This window comes from Myodes glareolus, chromosome 14 (assembly GCF_982192425.1).
Source record: "Myodes glareolus chromosome 14, mMyoGla1.1, whole genome shotgun sequence".
Taxonomy (NCBI): Eukaryota; Metazoa; Chordata; class Mammalia; order Rodentia; family Cricetidae; genus Myodes; species Myodes glareolus.
This window is the reverse complement of record NC_142039.1, coordinates 45,003,234-45,027,680: the sequence shown is the minus strand read 5'-3', so window position 1 is coordinate 45,027,680 and position 24,447 is coordinate 45,003,234. Positions and strand designations below refer to the sequence as shown.

Below are 24,447 nucleotides of genomic sequence, written 5' to 3'. Positions count from 1 at the left end.
TAGGATGGTATAAAATTTCTCTAATAACTGTCTTCAGCTGTGCTCTTTTTTCTGCACCCACAAAATCACTGGCAGCAGATAACCTCACACCAGCAAATCCGGGAGAAGAGAAACACAGAAATACTATAACCAAAAAATAATAGGAATTAACAATCACTGGTCATTAGCATCTGTTAATATCAATAGACTGAGTTAGTTAACCTATAGAAAGACACAGATTAAGAGAATGGATGTGAAAGTTGAATTCATTCTTCTGATGTATACAAGAAACACACCTCAGCCTCAAAGACAGATATTGCCTTAGAGTAAAGGGTTGAGAAAAGATTTTCCAATCAATTGAACCGAAGAAACAACCAGGTGTGGCTATTCTAATGTCTAACAAAACAGATTTCAAACTAAAATCAATCAGAAGAGATGGGGAAGGACACTTTATACTCATAACAGTCATGGTCTTTTAAATTTTCATTTTCTTTGACTCATCTTTGACACATTCAATATGTTTTCTTCTCTGTGTGTCTATGAGTCTCTTTTGTTCTAAATTCAGTTTATCTCATAATAATCACTTAATACATTTTTGTTCTCTGTTGACTCAAATCTTATTCAGGAAAGTGAAAATAATCACTTTCTAAAATACTACACTAATTGCTTCTCGATATCTTTTCCTTTGACTTTGTCAGAATAGGAAGGAGGCTTAGGTAAAAAAGAAGGTGATATCTTTGATATCACTCATTATATGGTGATATTGAAAGACTCCCGTGGGCGTCTTCCCTCGGAAGAGGCCCCGTGCCCCAAAGATCAGTCAAAAACACGCAGCCGGATGCAAGCAGCAAGAGGTTTATTGGGGATACACGGGTACCCGGGGCATCCAAGTCTCTCGGAGGACTTGCGCGCCCCAAGTTGGGGTTGAGGGGTTTTTATAGGAGAGCAAAAAGCAAGGTTTACAGAAGCGAGATGCAGGTTAGTAAATTCTTAACCTAAATAACAATGAGGGGATTATTCAGCGGTTTACTGTTTCTCTTATCCTGCCCCCCTTCCTTGGCTGGCGACTAGATGTCTGATTGCACAGCCCCTGACTCGTGGGAGCCCTGCTTTATACGTGACTCAGGCCTCGCAATCCTCTCTTTGTTTCTATGGCCAGTCCATAAACCCCTATCTCGCTGCCAGATAAGGCTGCCCGGCTCTAACTTTAAGTATCTCTGCTCAGCATTCCAGACACCCGGAATTCCGGAGGTCTTGAAGGCCCTTAATTCCTTGATTAAGCTGGTTATCTACAACCCTCTGCAAAAAATGTTATAATTGTGGTTAAAACGGGTTGGGGTCCTTCAATACCAAAGACTTATTGCTGTCAAAAACAAATTCTCTCATAGTAGCAGTTAACTTTTTCATAGAGTACATTAGTGTTTGCTCAAATCACCTACTAGGGAGGACTTCAAGTTACACTATATTTATCAACATAAATCCTCCTACTAGGCTTTTCTATCTACTCCACAGCTCAGCCATCTGTTTAACCCTCTACTGCCTGTGCTATAGATCCCCTCCTCTTTAAGGAACACTACCAAAGAAAATCAATAAAGGAGTGAAATCTACTAAATGACACAGAAATATGTAAGAGGATTTCAACAATCGAGTGATAATAGCACTGGACCACAGTTGATTTCTTCCTAGGATTATTACCAGTTCTCTCTTCCTTCTGTTTATGTGTAAACATTTATTGTGAGGTCACTGCTCTCAATACATCCTCAAGTTTAAACACCTAATACTCTATTTATATTGTTTGGTGAGTAGTGCTTGGTTGAGGGGAGTTCACTTTGTTAACTGCCTCTAACAAACCTAGAATGTAAACTTTTCAACCAAAAGATTTCCTTAAAGGAAATTCAGTGACTAGGCCGTATTTCCTATGAAAGTCATGGAGTTTCAAATATTCCTAAGCAATGAGAGACAAAAACATTTTGACAGATATAAAAAGAAAAGGAGAAGATTAAAAAAACAAATGCAAAACAAAAGCTGTATTGTGGGAAAGAAGCAAAGAAGGAAAAGACAAAAGGAAAAAACAATAAAAGACATGGTAGAAAGGCTACCATGCTATTACAATACCAAAATACATAGAAACCTAAACTACCTTAAATTTTAGACCCTCAAAACAAATTCATAATGCCTCCACTTGTATCCCACAAATTTTGTTTTATTTTTTGATTTATTGAATGTTTAATTTAAATTGGAGTATTATATTTTTTGTCTATTGAAGTGTTAAAGCTTTCGAGTAAAGGAAAGCTAGACCATTCTCCATATCAGACATAATTCAAGAAAAATTTCTCCCACAGAATAAAGACTTTGATGTTTATAGTTCAATCAGATCAATTTCTTCTCTAAAAACCATTTAAATTTATCTGAACTTTGCTTCTGTTTCTCAGTGTGATACTCCTTTTTTTAAATAGAACACAGTTCAATAACCACATCAGCCTGTCTACTAACTCTTGAATGCATGCGAAGGACTAGTTGCCTGCTATCTGTCACCCTTTTCCCTGCATTCTTAAAACGTTTTTGTATATTGATACAGTTTTAGGATGTATTTATCATATTGCAATATACGGTTCTGCCTCTGATCAAGATACTTATACATTGTTTACATTTTGAGGTTATTGTCATCCTTTGTTGCACAGTTGTTTAGTGTATAATATTCAAATATGAAGTCTTAGTCTTTAAGGTATATAGATATTAAGAATTATAGATCAATAGTAATCTGTGTTTGTCATACTTATAGTTAGAATAATTAGGTTCTTTAAATACATAGAGAATATATGCATAGATATGTAATCTTCAACCATTAAAAAGAGCTGTAGAATATGGCATTTAAATAACTTAGAGTACTGTTGAATTGAGACACAATTGCTCCTGGCAGCCCCGATCTGTTCCCGAGAGAATGTTGAGCACCGAAGACATTCCGCTTGGAGTTAGTTTTCTTCTTGGCAAAACTGGCCTTTGGGCAAGGAAATGCCCATGCATCGACCACTGAAAAAATGCGCAATGTCCGGACAGGACAAGCAGGATACAAGAAAAAGACTGTCAAATCTTGACAAAACAGAGTAAGACAGTTTTGAAAAATTTCTTGCCTATGAAAATAGTCTGTCAGTTACACTAGGCCAAAGTTGGTTGTTCCAACACTGAAAATGAGACTTTGGGTGATTTCCCAGGTATCCAGTTGTCTCTGTCATTTGTTGCACATTTTAAAAGTTATTTAATTACACTTCCTGCTTACTTATTTCTTTTCTCAGATCTTCAATGGGGGTAAAGACCAGATAGTTGTAGATACTTCCTTCATGACCTGGCCAAGTTATTTATTATACAAGACTTAAACTCATTAGGATAGGATAATTATTAAAACAGTTATCACATGTTTCTTGCTTGATATATTTGTTCTTATGGTGTATAATTTTGAATTAAGCTTAGAACTCTCTTATTTAAACAAAAGGGGGAGGTGCTGTTGGAATTCCTATCGCCAGTAGTCTTTAAGTTGCCCACCCACTTGGGTGTGGTCTTTTATAATATTTATGCTGATGTAAAGCATGTCAGGCCTCTTTTCCGGCTGCGGAATTCAGGTGCTGTTCCCCATTCCAGCAGAGGATTGTAATCTATGAGTCTACCCCTAAATAAATAACCCTCTATTATTCTCAATTCTGAGCTAATGTGAAATTTTCTTTTAAGCTTTCTTCTTTGGCAGCATTATTTGTAATAGCCCGAAACTGAAAACAACCTAGATACTCCTCAACCAAAGAGTGAATAAAGAAAATGTGAAACATTTACACAATGGAATACTACTCAGTGGAAAAGAAAAAAACAAGACAAAACAAAACAAGAACATCTTGAAATTTGGATGCAAATGGATGGGATCAGGTCTATTTGTCAGAGCATCATTCCTCAGAATAATCCTTGGGTGTTATGGCCTCTTGACTGCCCTTCGGTCAAATATTCTTTGTTGGTTAGATCAGTGTGAAGAAAGGGTCGAGTGATAGAACAACAATGTCTATCCCCAAAGGCTTTCCAGTCCTCTAAAAGGAAGTTTAATTTACACTTCTTATTCTCAGATATTATCTTTCTGATACTGGTATACAATATGAACTCCAGAAAAAAGGTGTTCCTTGCTTATTTTCTTTTACTAGAGAAAAACATACTATATATTATTTGAGGCGAATAGTTTCCAACAAAAAAGATTCTAAATCATTTTCACACTGTATCTCTATGTCCACATCTACCCATTGCTCCTCATGCTCCCTGAATTTTTTCATTTTTGATTTTCACTGACCTGTTCTTCACCAAAGAACCAGTTTCTACATAGCAGTAGAAGACTATTAATTGTATCTCCTCCTCTAGTCAGAGAAATTCAGTTCTGATCAGACCCTGCTGATGATTTCTGGGGAAATGTTTATCCATGAAATATAGACTATTGACAATGTGTTATGTGCAAACAATAGTAATTTTTAGCAGACTAGAGAATGATTGAGAACATACTTTGATTGCACTGTAAAGAAATATCTAACTGTGACTTAAATGAAGACTCCACACTTTTGCTTTACTTTCAGATGACATTGCTCTGGGCACTTCTATGAAGTCTCATAAAAAAGACCTTCTTAGAACAAATAAATGTCACTCCCCATGTAATTCTGACATTTATACCCATTCAATTATATACCACTGCCATAGGTCTAGTCAAATCTATTCTGATTAAATTTAAGACCAGTTCATGACAGAACCTGTGTTTGTGTATGTAAGACTGGATGAAAATCTATGGCTTAGCATGTTCAAAGCTTCAACATAAAGACGTGTATGATATTTGGCTAATAAATATATTATGACTATCAAAACCCCTCACAAAACCAAAACAAATGACCAACCAAACAAATAAACAACAACAAAAAATCCTCTACATGTCTAGATTAGCACCTTAATTACTGTCCTATTGTGCCTAGTGTATAGTAATAAACACTTTACCATGGTTCTCTGGGTTCTGCCAAAAAAGATTCACAAATGTTAAACTGCTTGGAATGCAGGACAGTTCTTGTGGTGTTGTGTTGCAATTTTCAGAAACAGTGAAATAAAGATGTCACCCTAACCAAGATTCAGTGACAGAAACGCATAAGTAACTGAAGAAAAATGGAAGCCTGGGACGCAGATACTTTGGTAGGGCATGGAATTCATACTAACCTTTGTGAAGCATAGATAGTTATTTGCAACTCAATTTGGATCCTAGAAAACATTGTTGAAATAAGCTAAATGGGTCATACTGACTACTTGAATCATTGTGGTCATGAGGTTGTTAAATCCTGCCTGAAGTTGAAGAGTCATATGATTTTCACCTTTATTCCTGATGTTACTTCTTCTTGCCTCCTAGCATTATGTGGCCTTCGGGATGTTTCAATGGTCTATATAGGAGGCGGACTATTTACTGGAGGTATGACTGGTTTGAGACAGCCAAGGTGTGCCAGGACTCCTCAGAGATGCCACCGTCTTTCTTTCACCCATGCTCCTGTAAGTAACTCTTTCCTTGTGTTCTTTTAAGTAAGCTAAAACGTTCCATTGATTTACAAGATCCTTTAGAGAATTTACATTTTTATATCCTTATTTGCCCCTTTTGGAATGAACAAACTGCCGTTCATGCCTATTCAGGACAAGTAGAATTAGATAAAGTTGAGAGGCTTTCTAATCATTTCTGTAGGAATAAATGCACCACACACTCTTGCATCAGTGGTCATTAAAAGGAGACTTTATTCTAGGAGACAAGTAGAAATATCTGGAGACTTTGTGGATTTTCTTAACCTACCTAGATAGAAAGATTTTTCAAAATCTAGTGATAAGAGTGTTACACAACCTCAAATGAACAGGACATGAAATGATCAATATCAAAAAGTCAAATTTCAGAAATTGAGATATTTGATTAAAATGAGTTAAAAGGATATTATACTAAATTTTCAATAACTGTAACAGTTAGTCTGTACAATGTTCTGCTTTCTGGATCTCTGCTATAAGATTCTTGATTTGAATGAACTTAATCTTAATTTCTGTTGTGGAGACTTGGTGTTCAAGGTTTGCAGATGAGTATCCTTCCATACAGCTCTAAAATGGTCAATCCAGAAAATATATTTCAAAAAGGATACTATGTAATATTTACTTTCTATTCTTGATAAAATTTCTAAGAATTAGATTTTCTAAAACAAAAACCAGTATCTTCAGCTCCTTGTGCTCAACTTAAACTGTGAATATCTTTCAGTTAATAAATGAAAGAATTATAGATGTATTTATATATGTATAATTATCATGCAGAAGATAAATTAGGGAAAGCATTTTGATTTTTTTAAAATTTAGCTTAATAATATTAAATATTCTTCCATAAGACAGAGTGTCCCAATTTAGATCAATATCAAAGAGTCAACCTAAAAACGTACATATAATTTATATTCTACTGGATGAGCACATTATATATTTATATATATATATATGTGTGTGTGTGTGTGTGTGTGTAATTTGAAGACATGTGTGTATGTATGTCTATAATGGTAGCAACTAGAGAAATGTTCATGAATTTAAAAGAGAAAAGAGTTTTTGGAGTCAAGAAAGGAAAGAGATAAAGGATATAATTATCATGAGCTCAAAAAATAAAAAAATAAAAGAAATGATTTATCTTAACTATTATTATTCTACTTAGAAATAGTTTATGGTTTTAATATTTAGTACACAATCCTTTTGATACTTTAATTGTTTACAATATGTGTAATTTGGGTTATTTTTAATATAAATAAATCTTTCCAGTACTTTAATTTTATTTAAAATATTTATAGTTGCATTTATCAGATATACTGGACATGAGGATCTGCTTTACACTTGTTCACTAAAAAACCAAACTAAATTTTCATTTTGATATTACTTGGTGCTTCATGTCTTGGAAAATATTATTAATATGTAGAGCTTTTGTACACCTATAAAATATAATTTGATGATGACACCAACACTTCTCATTGTCAAAAAGAAACACATTTAAAACCAGTTGTTTTATAGAGCAAGGCAAGTAAATAAAACAAAGATTACTGGGGCTTCACCAGTCAAGTGCTAAAAGATAAAACTTGATCTTTATAAGAAACAAATTCTTCTGACACTGAATCTCCAGACTGTGGATGTGTTCCCTGAAATTCAGTTATAGCTGAGAGAGCCTGGGAGTGTACTGAATCACAATGTAGAAGGGAGAGCCTATAGTGTGGACAGTCTATCCTTACCACAACTGATACTAGGATATAAGGAAAAAAAAAACCAATTAATTCTAGCAGCCTTCTCTTTCCACAATACAGTTTGGTAACATTATACAGGATCAGTCTACCCAGAGGGTTATTGGAAAGTTCAACTTTATAGAAAAGACATTCTAAAACTTGTTGTAGAATGGCAAACTCAGAATTATTTCTGTAAGATACTAGAGCCAGTCCAGAGGTTCCTTTACATACAGGGATCTTGCCATCCTTTGTGTTACACAACAGCCACTTGTGTGTTCACTCTTTTCAAGCCAGAAGATAAAATGAAAGCCACCATGCTACCCTCTGAAATGCACACATTGCACACTTAGTTTGGAGAGCTCATATTTCTCCTCCTCGTCTTACACAATAACTTCTGGGCTTATGTAAAGAGGAACAGGGAGTTTGCTCTGAGAGTGTATCTTCTAGGAATGTCAGAAGCTACACCTAGAAAGTCTCACCAGCATGATTGCCTAATCATGAGCTAAATAAATTAATAAAACAATGAGTATTCTAACAAGGATTAGGTCAAGTCCAGGAGGCCCAACCTAACACCAAGAACTACAGGCAGCTACAGCACAGCATGCTGAAAGTAGGAGAAATTGTCTTCCCCGGGGAAAAGCACACCCATTGGCTATCTAATACTAAATGATCCTTCCTGGAAGTCTTAAAAGATTAGAAGCTTCAAAGTTTATAAAGATTACACACGTATATTTAAGAATATACATACATATATAACTATGTATATATAAATGCACATACTCATATGTTCATAGCAATAATTAATGAAAAAAAGACGCCATGAGTTTTAAAAAGAGCAAGGAGACATATATGAGGTTATTGGGTGGAGAAAGGGAACGGGTAAATGATGTAACTTTATTAATCTCAAAAATTAAAGGACAAATGATGTCTTAGAGGAAGGATAACTTGAAAGCCAGCTTTCAAAAATTATATATTCTTATAACACTGAACGAAAAGACAATTAATTTAATCCTCTAATGATGAAAATTCCACAATTATTTCTAATATCAATCTCAAACTGTAGGAAATCTATATGTTCTGATACCATATACCTGTCCAAATGTCACAGTAATTACATTTTCATTTTAAAAGAATTTTTCACTACTACTGCTATACAGTATTAGATCCCACAGGGGAAGGCACTGACTAAAGATGATGCAATTTCTTTTGATAATTTTGGATAAGTGAATCTGAATGACTCTTGTTTCTTTTAACAGGGGCAATTCTGCTGCTGCTGGTGTCAAACTTCCTTTTATGGGAGAATGTGACCTCTGTGCCTTTGAGTACTAATGAGACTGATTATGATAACCTATATCTCGAAGAATTATTTGATCATGCCATGATACTCTTGCACAATATCAGTAAGCTAAACACTGAAATGCGTAGGACATATGTAAGTACTTCACTTATCTCTAGCAACCCCTTGTCAAAGATTGTTCTGTATCCTATTTACAGTTATCATGAACCAAATTTATAATAATTCATGTTTCTATTTATAAAGTATCAGCAATTGAAAAAATTAAGTGAGGGGAATGGGGTATGTTCCGGAAATCTCAAAGATATTTGGAGACTTCAGTGAGATTTGGAATTTTCCCTGCTTACCTTCAAATTTTCTTAAATTTTTATTTGTGACATAAAAATCTAATAGGCACAGCTTGGGAAGAGGTCTGACTTCCTTACTTTGTCTGCTAGAGGTCAATCTTTGTTAGCATCTTTGATTATCGCACAGCAGGCATCCATTAGAGGAGACTTGCATTGCAGGGAGTAACATGGAATGAATGAAACTAATCTAAATTGTGATGCTAAGTCAAGAGGAAAAACCAAACAACCAAAAATGCACACACACATACACATCCACACACATCCACATACACATCCACACACATCCACATGAATCACACACACACAAGTATTAGCGTCTTAAACTTTTAAAGACCGGGAATCCTTGTTTAAAGAGTATAACACATGAGTTTATTCACTTAGAAGGCTGATTTAGAAGACAAACAGATTCTCTGTTCCAGTGGGCTATATGTTTTCAGTTCAAAGTCAGTAGTTTCAAGGAAGATACAGTAGACAAGATTTCTGTACAGAAATTGACACGGGAAGACTGAGTCTGTTTTTGTAATAACTATGAATCGATATTGTCTTTTAACTCACCAGTTTTTCTCTCATTCCCTTCATCCGGTCTTAGATTGAAAGTAATTTCTCCGAAAAATTTCACCATAAATTTGTAAGTACCTCTCTTGTTTCCATCTCCTTTCTCCCCAAGATCTTCAGTTTAATGATTTGATTGAATTAAGGAAAGGGTCCAAGTTTTGTGTAATAAACTTCCAAGAGTAAAAGAAACTTCCAGCTAATTGAAAGCAGAATCTGAATGGGACAACTTTAGGAATTTTCTGGTTTATAAGAAATAGAATGGTTTTTAAGGTCCATCTTCCTTGATCATTGTTGTTTCCTAAAAAAATCTTTGCATTTGCAACATAATGCTTTAATAGTTGTATTCAAAATCTATGATCTTGAGTCTACAACCCAGTTTCTCTTAACAAAGATGTTAAGCCCACTGGAGACATCCAATGCAGGAAAACTACTTTGTACTGTGCCACAAGAAATAGAACGAGTTTAAACTGTGATAACTCTAGCAGGGAAAAAGGCAAAAAACAACAACGTATTAGCTTCTCATAAACTCCTAGATTCTGGGAATAATATGAAAGGTTTCTGGAGTACAAATTTATCCACTGGGAAAGATGATTACAAAAGAAACTGACTCTGTCTTCCTGAGGGCTGTATAGTACCTGGTCAAGGTCAGTCAGGGTCATGGAGGATACACTAGACCTGGCTTCAGTACAAATATGCACACCCAGAGAATCTCTCTCTCTTTTTTTGCAATAAATATGCATTCCTGTTGTGTCTTTACTAACTGTTTTATTTTTATTTTATTTATTTTTATTTTTGCCATACCCCACTCTGGACTCAGCTAGTCTCATCATCAAAGTCGTATGACCAATTTGTAAGTACTTTACTTATTCCCACCTTCTCCCTCAAAAAATCCTTCATGCTGATGACATTATCTGGACTTACAAGAGAAAGCATTAAATATCAAGTGTCAAGTAACACACATCTACATCTAGATCATGATTCAACATTCTTGGAGTATTATACAAGAAAGCCTCTGGTAGTAAAAGGAAAAATGGAAATGGGAAAGCTTTGGGAAAACTGATTGGAAAAATAAAATGAAATTATTTGGTAAAGATTTTTTCTAAATTCATTTACTTTTTAATTTAAAAAATCATAGTTGTGGCATAAAACTAAAATCATTGTGCCTAGAGAAAAATTCTGATATCCTGATCTAGCTTTTAAGGAGAAAGAAATACTGACAATGGGTATCAAGAGAATATATCCTTTCATTTGTAATAGTTGTGTTATGATTGTGTTTTTACTCATAAGTTTCTCATTCCTCATTCTTTACTGATCCTCTTTCAAAGTTTTAACATTCCTGGTAATCCATTAATTTTTGCACAGCTTCTGATGATTAGTTTTAAATAAGTTATTAATAGTATATTTAAAATATAATATTTAAGATTATATATTAATCAATATGCAAATAAAAAGTTTGTTGCTTTTTTTATTTCATTGCTTAGTAATTCCTAAAAACGGTCAGTTTGTTATATCTACTTTTGTAAACTTGACACAATTCTGGTCAGGATTTATGATTAACATTGTATGGTACCAGTATATATTTTCAGTATAGAAAGAAAACATACAATTTTTAAATGCCTAAATAAGAATCAAGAAAAGGTTCAGTGGTTAATGCCTAATTAAAAGACACATATCAATTTGTCTTTTAAACATGAAGCAAGAAATTGATGAATTTAGAAACAATATGCTGACACTGGGCCCAGATTCTATAGGAAAAAAAATGATGTCTAAGACACTTTGAATTTACTATTTTTGTTACTTTTTAAAGGCTTCCCATCAATAAAGAAACATTTAGGGAGAATAACAAAATCAAGTAGGAGAGGAGTGAATAGGGGAAAGGATTGGAGCTTTGGACATTTAGACAAAGAACAAAATCAGGAGAAAGTTATCAAAACGTTCACATTATTAAGTCTTTAATCTTTGCTTTCATGCAGATTTCATTGAGTGCATTACTATTCTTGTTATGGATTAAATGACTTATTTTCCCAGTCTCCAGTTAACTGAAGACTGGAAAAATTATGTCAAATAACTGAATATTAATTTTGACATATGCAGATGCTTGAGTATTTTGAGGATCAGGAGTTTCTGATCAAGACTCTCAGTTGCTGCCACAATTACTCCATCAAAACACCAAAAAACATGGATGAAATCCAAAAGATCTTGGTGAGTCGTTAGTTTGATTTTTTATTTTTATTTTTTTTATGCAAGAGCTGAAGCTATAGATTAACGTTGCTGCTTCATGCCCACAGGAAATAGAGTGCAAATGAAAAAAGCAAAATCATGTTAGACACTACATAAAAAAATCAAGCAATTGTTAAGTAATATTACAACAGGCTCAAAAATTGTCCATTAAGAGGGTTTTAGCTTAATGACATCTCACCACTAGAACTTGTTTAATAAATACATGCACAGTTGTGTTCTTTGTATGTTACCAATGAATGGCTCCTTTGTGAGAACTTTTACACCATTGACCACTATACTCAGTCTTCTTGATTTTCAAGACTCAAACTGATTTACTTCTGCTTCTTACTTTCCTATTCATTTTCTCACAATTTTGATGAATTTTTCCTTGTCTTAACTATAAGAACCTGAACAAGGGAGGACTACAAACACCGTCTAATGTTCCTCGGAATGAACCATGCCCCCAGTTGTTATGAGGTCTATATAACACTACAACTCTAATTTACAACTGTTTGATTCTTTCCTATAACTTATTTTCAAATCAACCGATTTAGTTATTATGTGAAAATAATAAGGCAAAATGAAGGAAGAAAAAAATTTCTATATTGGTACTCCACAGCTAAGCACTTCACAACTTGCTTTGTTGACTTTGCTGCTATTAACATTCACAAAAGATAACTAATGTAAGTAGACTGAGGCACTGAAAATTTTATAGAACTTGGACCATCAGTCTTCTATATCAGAATGGTTGACAGGCTCCACCCAACTCAAGTCTAAGTCTTTATTCATATGCAGTTATAGTCCCAGGAAACTGCATTCCTTTTCTCATGTATTTTTCCTATTTCCATAACAATCTCCACTGGATACCTCTCTACTCTTTTCACTGTCAGTACAATAGCTAAACATATCAGCTCAAGAAACATTTAAAACCAGAAATGAATGTTATGTAAGATCCCAGAACACACTGGAAAGTCAAATTACTGTTATTTCTACTCATACTCTTATACTGTTGAAGAGAATGATATCTCATTGTTCCATTGATCTTCAGTTACGTGTTCCACTACATATTCTGTTGTACTAGAGGCTGGGAGAGGGAGTGTTCTAAACTGGGAAACCACACTTATTAATGCCATGTTTTTATTAATAGCCCAATCAAGCCTTAAAATTGTGATTATGAACAATCTACTTTTTTGTGTGGTGTATCTAAGTTAAATTTCTTTCCCTTTACACTGTGTGGGATCTATTTTTCCTCAATCAAAATGCCAGCTAAGCCCCAGCAAATTATAGGGTTTCCCAGAAATATGTAAGTGCTAACAGGGAGTCAGAGGGCAGAATTTCATATGGAAAACAAAACATGATCAATAAAATGGGTAATTGGAAATAAGAGCTACATATATAAATTTTAGAATGACAGGTTAATCATCTTTACTTGTTAATTTATATTATTTTTCTTCCCCAAACCATTCTATCTGTTCATAAAAATAACAAGTGGATATTTAAATTGTTTTTCTCACTGAAGACAGAAAGTAACTAACCCTTCTTTACTTTCTTTACCTTAATGCAATTGCTGAAATGTGGCTTTTTAGGTTGAAGACTTTCCAAAACTGATACTCAGTAGAGTGCAGGCTTGGAATGGCACTCTTCACAATCTCCTGACCATACTTGAAAGTACACCAGGGACACATGACGCTGTCCTGTCAATAGCCAGAAACATTAGGACAAAAAATGCAGATCTTTTTGAGGACAGCAAGAAAATACTCAACAAGGTGAGTAGTATTCTTACCTTTACTTCCTCATTTGTGAATGATATGACTTCTCCAATGGATAGTAAATGTTGAAACACCTCACTTTGAAAGAACCCATTTTGGCACCCAAACTTGTCAACTGTCTCAGAACTAATGAATAGAGATTAAAGTAAAAGTTTTTCACAGTAATTTGGACAGTATCTATTGCTCTGGAGAAATTTAAATAGCTCTGACTATTGCATTGGATCACCACTACTAAATCCTACTAAATCACCACTAGTCAATCAGTATTCATTATCAAAACCAAACACAAGTCTATGTTCAAGTTTGAAATACTGGTCCTTCATCATCAGAAAAATAAAAAGACAGATTTAAAATTTGAAACCAATTTAATGAAAGAAAATATGTATATGGATCTTGCTTTTACTTTTAGATGGCTGACAGACTTATAGTAGCAAGTTTTTGACATGTGAAAATCCATGCCTGTGATGGAAGTTTCATATTCTTTTATTTTCTTGAGATCACAGATTTTATTTTCCTAATTTTTATTTGAAATACTTCTTATACAATATATTTTCATCACATCTTTACCCTCCCAACTCCTACAGATTTTCTCAACCACATTATTTACCTAATTTCAGGTTCTTTTTTTCACTACCTTCCTCTCTCATAAAACAAGATAAACAACAAAAGATGAAAAACAGAAATCAAAAAAGACAAGAAAACTATGAAAAGGAGAATAAATAAGACAAAAATACTCACCCAAATAAAGAGTCCACCCCCTAAAATAGTAAAAATTCCTTTGAGTATGTTTTGTGTTGGCCAGCTACTCCTGGGCATGGATCCTGATCTAGAGTATAGTCGATATGCCCAAAGATACTCTTTTGGAAAAACTGATTTATCCTCTTTTCAGCAGATATAAATTGCAAATAACTTTCTGGTCAGCGATAGGACTCTGTGTTCAGTTCCCTTTCCCAGTGCTGGGATTTTGTCTGGTTTGAAGCTGTACACGTCTTGTGCATGCTGTTACAGTCTCTATGAGTTTATTTCTTTATTAGTCCTGTGGTGTCTGGAAGCTGCTTTTTCTTTCCACCTACCATTGTCTATGTCTCTTACATTTTTTTTCATCTCCTCACCCATGTAAATAATGGATTTTTGAGGGAGGAGTTTGATAAAGAGCTGAGTTGTCCAAAGTCTCTCACTCTTTGCACTTTGCCCAGTAGTGGATGTCTTTGTTAATCACTATCGACTGTCAGAAGAAACATGAGGCTTGAAAGATGCTCTTACCAATCATAATGGTTTTTTGCTATGTTTAGCTTATAGAATAATAGTAGTATTTGTCCTAAACCCTTACCATTTCATTAAATTCAAATTTATATCCAGAAAGAAAAGGAAAAGCAAACACAAACTGTATAAATAATTACTGACTGATTGTCATTTTGGCCATTAGATTTATGGAAAAATCGAAACTGTAGATCATGCTGTCCTGATGGGTCTTGAAGACTTCCAATCATCTGATGAAGACTTTCGACTATTTGCTCTTTGTAAATTATTTTATTGCTTACGTAAAGACATGAATATGGTTAACATCTATATTCAGCTCTTGAGTTGTGTGATGCTTGTTAAAAGTGATGTGTGCTTATCCCAAAGAATTAGAGATAACTCATAATGCTGCACCCTTTTAAATAGTCTTAATTTTATATATTTTGAAAGAATGTTTTAAAGTAATGAATGTATTTAAAAGAAAAATAAACATTGTTTATATGACAAAACTTAAAAAGAAAACTTGTTTATAACTTTTATTTATTTAGTAGTTAATGTGTTAATGTTTTTAAGAGGTTTAAATTGCAAATGGAACAATCTACTACTTACTTTAGAATCACAGTAAGCATTAATGTTGGCAAATTAATTAGAGTCAGAGAATAAATTTACTCTTAAAAGTATTTCAATATTAATAAGTAATGGTAATATGGATATACCTCAAGAAAGTCATTCAGTTTGCCAGAACCTATCCTGTAGCCCCATGCCATAGCTACTCAACTGGTTCTTCCAGGCCAGGACACTCCACACTCTGATGCTTTGCTATGTCTTTTCTCTTATGGGTAAGTCAACTGTGCTCACTACACTCCTCAGAGAAGACCACATGATACCACACTCAGTAGTTCAGTCTAGTCTCAGGAGTTAAATCTATTCCTTCCTAATCTCCAGGTTTGGAATATGATTCATATTCTGCATACAAGGGTAGTCCCTTTGGTCCATCAGACCTTATAATATTGTTCCATGCCATTAGTTTCTCTTTAGATCCAGCAGGCTGGTACACCCTGTTATCTGGCCTAGCCTGGTGAGTGCCTATTCTTGTGTTATGCCCAAATCACAGAGTTAATGGGAGCCAGATAGGGAAGGAATCAGCATAGGACCAAACTACACCCTCTGAATGTGGGTGACAGTCATATGGCTGGGGCAAACTTTAGGGCCACTGGCAATGACACAAGGATTTATCCCTACTGTTTGTAGTGGCTTTTGGGAACCCATTCTCTTTTGATGGATACTTTGCTCAGCCTAGATATAGAAGGAAGAGCCTTGGACCTTCCTTCTAAGCAATGCACCTTACTCTTTCTGAGGAATGGAGATGGGTCTTGGGTGGGGGGAAAGGTGGAGGGAATGGGAGGAGGGGAGGAAATGGGAAATGGGATTGGTATTTAAAAGTGAAAAAAGAAAGTTTTTTTTTCTTTTTTAAAAAATAAAATAAAACAAACAAACAAACAAACAAAAACCCGAATCGCTTTGTTAATTGCATGAACTATGAAAAGAAAATTTTCTAATAAGGCCCTAGAGCTTCAGCTAGTCTCTAAGTACAAATTTTAGAATTTGTACTTAGGTCAAATTTTAGAATTAAATTTAAGATTGAGCAGTTTATTTGACAAGAGGTAAAAGCTATATTTAACTGTGACTATATGGATAAGTTTAGAATACAGTTAGGATTATGCTGGCCTATAAAAGTGGAGGCTTTAGGTGAATGCAGGAAACTTAGGTGCAAGTGTAGGACCCAGCCATGATAGGCTCAATAGGAACATGAGTTTCAGGAGTTCACCCGAAGGCAATACCTGGTTCCAAGTAGACCACAAACTTAGACTACCCAGGAACAGACCATCCAAAGGAAATTCCTAATGTTCCAACATTTGTAGATAGTGCTCCACTGGGGGTCTCTGCCTCTGTTTTTATCAGTTATTGGATGAAGGTTCTATGGTGACATTTAAGATATTCATCAATATGACTATAGTGCCAAGCCAGTTTGGGCACCTTCTCCTCTTTTGCTTAGGGTCTTAGCTGGAGTTATCCTAGTGAATTCCTGGGAATTTCTCCAGTGTCTGGTGTTTGACTAGTCTCATAATTACTTCCCCAATCAAAATCTTGCTTTCCTTGGTCTCAACTTTGTCCTTCCTCCATCTCAATTCCCATTGCCTCAAGTTCTCCTCCCCTTCCCATTCTCTCATCTTCTTTCCCTTCTGTCCTCCCTTCTCCTCCCATCCTCATGCTCCCAATTTTGTCAGGAAATCTTGTCTATTTCTCCTTTCCAGGTGGATTTATATTTGTTTTCCTTAGAGTTTACTTCGTTACTTAGCTTCTCTAGGGTCATGGACTATAGAATTGTTATCCTTTGCTTTACAGCCAGTATCTACTTATGAGTGAGTACATACCATATTCATCTTTCTTGATCTGGGTTACCTTCACACAGGATGCTTTTTTTTCCTAGTTCCATCCATTTGCATGCAAGTTTCAAGACTTCATTGGTTTTTTACCACTGAGTAGTACTCCTTTGTGTAAATGTACTACATTTTCCTTATCCATTTTTTGATTGAGAGGCATCTAGGTTGTTTGTAGGTTCTGACCATTATGAATAATGCTGCTGTGAACATAGTTGAACCAAGATCTTCACTAATCCCATATTAGGCAGAGGACTGATTTCCAAAATAAATAAGGAACTCAAGAAATTAAACATCAAAATTCCAAATAATTCAATTAAATATGGGGTACAGAACTAAACAGAATTCTCAACAGAAGAATCTCAAACAGCCTAAGGACACTTAAGGTAACATCCTTAGCTATCAGGGAAATGCAAATCAAAATGACTCTGAGATACCATCTTACACCAGTCATAATGGCTAAGACCCAAAACACCAATGACAGTTTATGCTGGAGAGGAGTAAGGGGAACACTCCTCCATTGCTGGTGAAAATGCAAACTTGTACAACCACTTTGGAAATCAGTATGCCAGTTTCTCAATTATTTGGGAATCAACCTACCTCAGGACCCAGAAATACCACTGTTGGGTATATACCCAAAGGATGTTCAATCACACAACAAAGCAATTCTTAAATAATAAAAGTCCAGAGAACAAGTGTTAGTGTGATGCTTTCCTAGCAGTGGGATAGCTATATCATGATAATCTCAAGTTCCAGATACCACTTTGGAAGAGCGGGGCAGAAAAAAATGATTAAGAGACAGAGTGTGGCAAGTACCAGAGCAAAGCAGTGCCTTTTGGAAGTTGTAGGACCCATTGGCTCACTGTAGCTGTGATTGCTTGTATAAGAACTGCCTGCACAAGAACAAGATGGTAAGCATTCATACACACAGTGGGGAAGTGACAGGAGGTCCACCCCCTAATGTAGGAGTTATTGATGGTTAATGGCTTCAGGGAAGAAGGGGAATGGTCACTTTTAGGTGGCCTGCACTCCAGTAGGCGACACCATTAACTATGTCAGTCCAAATTTTGCTTGATAAATTATTTGAAAAGAAGCTGGGAATGAGTGGGGAGAAGGAAGCAATTAAAGAAAATCACATTATATGATAGATAAATTATAAGTACATTTACAGTCTAAGCAACATTGTAGCAGATCCATACATTCCCCATGCAGAGAATCTGTTTTACTAATATCTATATCTTAGAATGTACTCATTATTGCATAGGATGTTTTGAACTACACGTGGCTAAGTGTATTCATGTGTGGATAGGAAATGTAAACACAATTTTATCCATTAAACATTATAAAAGCCTCCTGGATTTACAGTTCTGAATATTATTAGTTGTCAAGTTATCTCATCTTAACTTTAAAGATTCTTGATGTTCTACATTGTTTTCCAACCTGCATGTTAAAGCCTCACTGAATTCTCTGCATTTTCCTGAACCAACTATGAGTCAACTGAGCAAGAGATTTTAGTAAAATCATGGTACAACTAGGCCCACATTGTGATGACATTGTCTATATACTAGGGTATCTCTGCATGTTTTAATCAAATTTAACATGATCTTCACTTAATTTGAAATACACACACACACACACACACACTCCACATACATATACACATGATATAATTTTTCTCACACTATGATTTTATTAGTGTACCATTGATATTAATATCTACTGCTGTCATTGATAATAAATATAAGGAAAAGTAAATACAAGTGAAAAAGAAATACTTCATTGTTAGAAACTTTATAGAAAAGCCTATTGACATTAGTGCATTCAATCCATCAAAAATTGTTGTACAGGTTTCAATTATTTCAGTGTGTTGTAGGATATTTGTACATGTGTGAAAATGTATTGCTGTAATTGGTGTAATAAAAAGCTATAAAGCCAATATCTAGGTTGGAGAGATAGACAAGACTTCTGGTCTAAGAGAAAAGAAGAAAATCAAGGCAGGTAAGAGATGCCAATAGAATCAGAACAGGTTGGGCACACAAAAAGGGAAGAGGTAAAAGCCATGAGGTAGATTGTATATTAATGAAAATATGGGTTAATTTTAGTTATAGGAGTTAGTGGAACAGGCTTAAACAATGGCCAAACTTTATAATGAATAATACTCCATGTAATTAGTTACAGGCTAGTGGTCCCAACAAGAAAGTACACTACAGCAATGGTTGAGTAAATAAAACCATGTCTCAGAGACCATATCAAATCTATTCTACATGTTTGGTGGTTGGACTGCGTCCAACTCAAGCTGCCACTCTTATTTGTATGTCATACTGCTCCTGAAAAATTATTTTGACATCATCATCTCTTGTGGGAGGTCCTTTTGTATATGTGTTGTTTTTATTGGTTAATGAATAAAGAAGCTTTTTTGACCTGTGTTAGGGTAGAATAGAGCTAAGCAGGGAAGACTAAACTGAATGCCGGGAGAAAGAAGGCGATGTCAGGAGAAGCATGTAGCCCCACCAGAGACAGATGCCAGATGGAACCTTGCTGGCAAGCCACAGCCACGTGGTGATACACAGATTAATGGAAACTGGTTAAATTAAGGTGTAAGAGCTAGTTAATATGAAGCTAGAGCTAATAGACCAAGTAGTGATTTAATTAATAAAGTCTCTGTGTGCTCATTTCAGGGCTCAGCAGCCGGGAACAACAAGCAGTCTCCTACAAGAATCATCTAGTCAAACATTCATAATATTTAAACATTAACTATGAAATACCTGACAGGCATGGGACTCACAGGGTGAATATATGCTGTAATAGCTATGAATGTAAGTTAACACATTAGTACTTGAAGTCATGTCTCAACGCAAGAATATTGGACCCCAGCGGATCAATAAAATATTTTCAAGATTTTTTCTCACAGCATCATTTTCATCAGAGATGGTGTTCATCTATGATTTTAGGAGTGAACATACTCTGTGTAGTCAGGTTCTATTGAGTTTGCCATCAATTCCCTTCTGTTAAAATTTATTTTATTTTAAACCATATTTATGAATGTTTTGTCTGCATTGTTTGCCTGGTGACTGCAAAGACTTGAAGAAGGGATCAGACTCCCTACAACTTGAGTTATAGACTGTTGTAAGCTATTATATGGGTACTAGGAATTAAACCCCATTCTTATGGAAGAATATCTAGTGTCCCTAACAACTGTGACATCTCTACAGTTATTTCATTTTTCTGTTACTGAAGGCAATGGTATGCCACTGTTTGACACTCATACATTATTATAGACTGCTTATCTAGAGGCAAGTGGTTAGGTTTTTTTGTAGACTGGATGAAAGCCATATAACAAGGTCTGGATGTCTTAATTGGATCTTTATTAAAAATGTTTTTAAATAGTCTAAAAATCACAAATAAGTACAACAATGAAAAACTGACTTTCTAATATAGGAACATTTCTATGGAAAAGGTATTTGGACCTTTTGCTACTGAAGTACTGTGTCAATTTTATCTGAAAAAGTTACTTTGGCAACCTCCTGAGTCCCAGCATATTGTGCTTCCTCATGAACAAGAAAAGATTTGTCACTTGTATTGGTTTAATAAAATGCTGATTGGCAGTGATTTGAAAGAAAATGACTTTCAAAGGCAATGGCACTATTAAGAGATGTGCCCTGTTGGAGTAGGTGTTGTCTTATTGGAGGAAGTGTGTTACTGTGGAAGCTGAATTTGAGGTCTAATATATGCTTAATCCATGCCCAGTGAGACAGTTCACTTCCTGTTGTCTTAGGATTAAAATGGAGAATTCTCCAACACCATGTTCATGCCACCATACTCCTAGCTGCCATGCATTCTTTAACAGTGCTAATGAATTAAACTTCTGAAACTGTAAGCCATTCTCTCAGTTAAATATTTTTCTTTCTAAGACTTGCCATGTGAAGAGGCGGCTCTTCACAGCAATAGAAAACCTAACTAAGACACCACCAAATATTCATTCACGCTTTTGAATAAAAATGACCAGTAAATACTAACAAATAGTGAATGATAGTCTGTTGTGATTAGATTCATCCCTGGTTCCAAGATAATGAGAAGTATTATTTCTAAAATGTACTGACAACTTTGCAAAAGCCCAATGAGTCAAATGAAATGAATGAAGAGTATTAAGTAATAAAATCCCTATTCTATAACGTTTAATATTAAAGTCTATAGAATAATATGGTTTACATATATAAATAAATATACACTTCATTTATTTATCAAACAATTTACATGTAATTCAAATTTAAGCTCCTCTAATGCTACAAGCATAAAATTATATTTCATTATTTAAAATCATAAAATTTGCAAAATCAATGAATAATAGTTCTTTAACCTTATATTATTTAATCCAAAGTTCATATGCTGATAAAATTATCATCAAATTTCAAAATAGAACCCTTTATGGAAGAGTGTAAAACCCCATACAATCTGAAAATCAGCTCACGAACTAAATACGGAGCTAAACTTACTATGGATGTCATTGTACATCTCCATTTGCATAGAAATCAGTGCAAAAATGAAAATTTCTTAAATTTAGAAGAAACAGCTATATCTGGTTAGGGTAAATATGAGCTCTAGATTATGCACTCACAAAACAAGTATGGTTTTTGAGTGTCCGTTTCCTTCAGCCAATGCAGCATCTTTTTTCTTTGCACACATTCATTTTTTTGGAACAGACTTTGTCATTGTATAAATAAGGGCTTAGTGTTGTTCTCTTTTACTCTTGTCCAAGAAAGATGCAAATAGGAATTAGCAAATATGATCAATGAAAAGAAAGGAAGCTTCTTTTCCACCTAAGAACCAGAATAGCAGCACCAATGTGCACAAAATACACTTAATCTATCTAGGAGAATGCCTAACAAAGGAGGCAAGACAATTCTACATTGGAAAATTGAAAACATCGAAGGTAAAACTTAAATACAACATAATTGGTAAGCATATTTTATAGTGTGGAAATGTCCGCAGTGCCAAAACCAGTTCGTAATTTTATTACTTATGATGTGATTGTCATCCAAATTACATACCCTGTTCAAGAACTAATGAAGAAATAGAACTGTATGATCAAATGAAGAATACTTGTAGGTGGGAGAGATGAACACGTATGTGTGGTGGATGAGTAAATAGCATTAGAGTATAATAATCCATATGTACTAAAATGTTGCAGTACAAAACTGCTTGTTCGTTTCCCGGCTGCCCAGACCTGAAATAATCACACAGAAACCATATTTATTGCAACACTGGTTGGCCAATGACTCTAGCATATTCCTATGTACAATTCTGTTCTAAATATAGTAATGTTTCTGGAGGATATGCAACAGAAGATATCCACTGACAACAATATTTAGAATGTATGAGAACAGTTAGGTAATCTTTTGCTTCCACGGAAATTAGTTTGTAGGGAGGAAATGACCGCTCTAGCTCCATTCCTTTTTAGAAAGCACTCATTGAGAGTAGTTGCTCCTGGACACAGGCCCAACCAAGAGCAATTCTAGAGACTTCTTTCTTACATGTGTTAATGTGTCTACTGCTTCTTAGTTCCTGGCTAGACCACTTAGTCAATTGACTTAACTCCACCAATTTGGTTGAGGTTCACTAACAGAAACTGCAACAGTTCATGAAGAATAATTGTGGATTATAGATAGATTTAAAAAAGTAAGACATGACAACCATTTTATTATATTGAACTAAGATCTTTAGAGGAAGAGATTAATATAAGAATGAGAAATATTCAAGCATACTCAACCTTCTTAAAATTTTTGTTAGGTTCTAGATGTAGGAAAAACTCAGAATCCATTCTACAACTTCATGAAACAGAAAGTACTAGGCCTTCAGAGAATCTGCAGACCCTCCCCAGAGCTATCATTTAAAATCAAAATCTACATTTCTTATTCATTTAGTAAACCATCAGGAGAAAACGAAACTGATAGATTACAAGTTGAAGCCATCATGAAGGATTTATTTGTGAAAAGTTACACATATACCCAGGAAAAAGCCCTCCTGGCAGCTATAAAGTTATTTACTGGAATGTCACTGTTTGGAGTATATTACATCATTATCATTTAGAGGATAGCAGTGGTCGCTAAGAACCTTTGTCACGTTCAGACAGTTGACATTACTGTTGTAAATATTTCCGAACAAATGGATTGGACTTAACTGATGAAGATACTTCACTATCTTATTCCATAGAATGAAAAAAAAATCATGTTATGTAATTTGAGATTGAACTGGAATATTCCCCCATGGTTACTGGCTTTCATGGTTCTAAAGACAGAAAGGAATCTGCTGAAGAACTAATATCAATGGGGGGGGGAGGTATTCAGGTCTATGCTAATCCTGAAAGCAAGTACAGCAAGGAATGTCTGCGAATGTAATGTAATTCTGGCACGATAGTTCTTGTAACTGACAATGTCTTGACTTAACTTAGGTTCAACCAAACCTGATATAAATTTGGTATGATAAAACAAAAAAAGTATATACCTTATGAGATTCTAGACAACAAAAAGATGTTTTTTTCTTTATTAAATCGGTAAGACGTGCCTGTCAAACCTCCTTATAGAGCTCTGCCTATGCCTAGGTTGTAGAGAAGAACCTTTTACAGTAGTCACAGGTTAGAAACCAAGGGTAAATGGTCAGCTAAACTTTTGAGAATAACTGACTAATGATATGACATGGTGATCCAATGTTCATGAAAATGTTGCATACATATGTTTACCTACCAAATAGGAAGAAAATATGACTTTATTATTGTAAGCTATCAAAGCCAGGCCTTTTTTTCCTTCTCATTACCTTATCTACTACATTTTCACTATTAGGCACAGGGAAATCATGTGTTTATTGCAAGAAGGCATGAAGATAAAAGTGACAGATTATGTTGTACTTGTCAAAATGCAAATATTTCACACTAAGAATCAAATTACTAAAGAGCATAGCCATTGAAAAACCAATTCTTGGGGGATATGATGACTGAAAGTCCAGGGTAAATTTCAAAGACATTAAACTTTCTATATTGGATGACGTAAAAAGACCACTAAAAGTTAAAGTAAAAGTGGTCGAAGCTTTCAAATCTTCTGATAAAAATCTGAAATGTAGGAATTTGTCTACCTCTAAAACTGTATATCTGTGCAACTGTGAATAAGTAATTATTTTTCACTGTGCAAATACTATCACAGAAGCACAGAGGTAAACCCTACAGTGGAAGATGCTGGCAGAGGTATTATTACTCTCTGCAACCTCAGATGAATGAACCTCAGCATAGCTCTGTTTCTCTTCATCAGGGAAACTTCTGATGATGTTGGTGTCAAACCC

The 24,447-nt window shown here is 34.8% G+C and overlaps 1 protein-coding gene across 1 annotated transcript; it reads left to right on the top strand.

The window, feature by feature from the left end:
* The first annotated feature begins 733 nt into the window (after window positions 1-733).
* Window positions 734-15,083, top strand: LOC146892008 (prolactin-7A2-like). The gene is made up of 8 exons (XM_087896670.1): window positions 734-896; window positions 5,387-5,446; window positions 8,510-8,685; window positions 9,484-9,522; window positions 10,267-10,299; window positions 11,544-11,651; window positions 13,256-13,435; window positions 14,865-15,083. Exons 1-8 carry the CDS (start codon window positions 734-736, stop codon window positions 15,081-15,083), a joined length of 978 nt encoding a protein of 325 aa, XP_087752796.1.
* The last annotated feature ends 9,364 nt before the right edge of the window (window positions 15,084-24,447 follow it).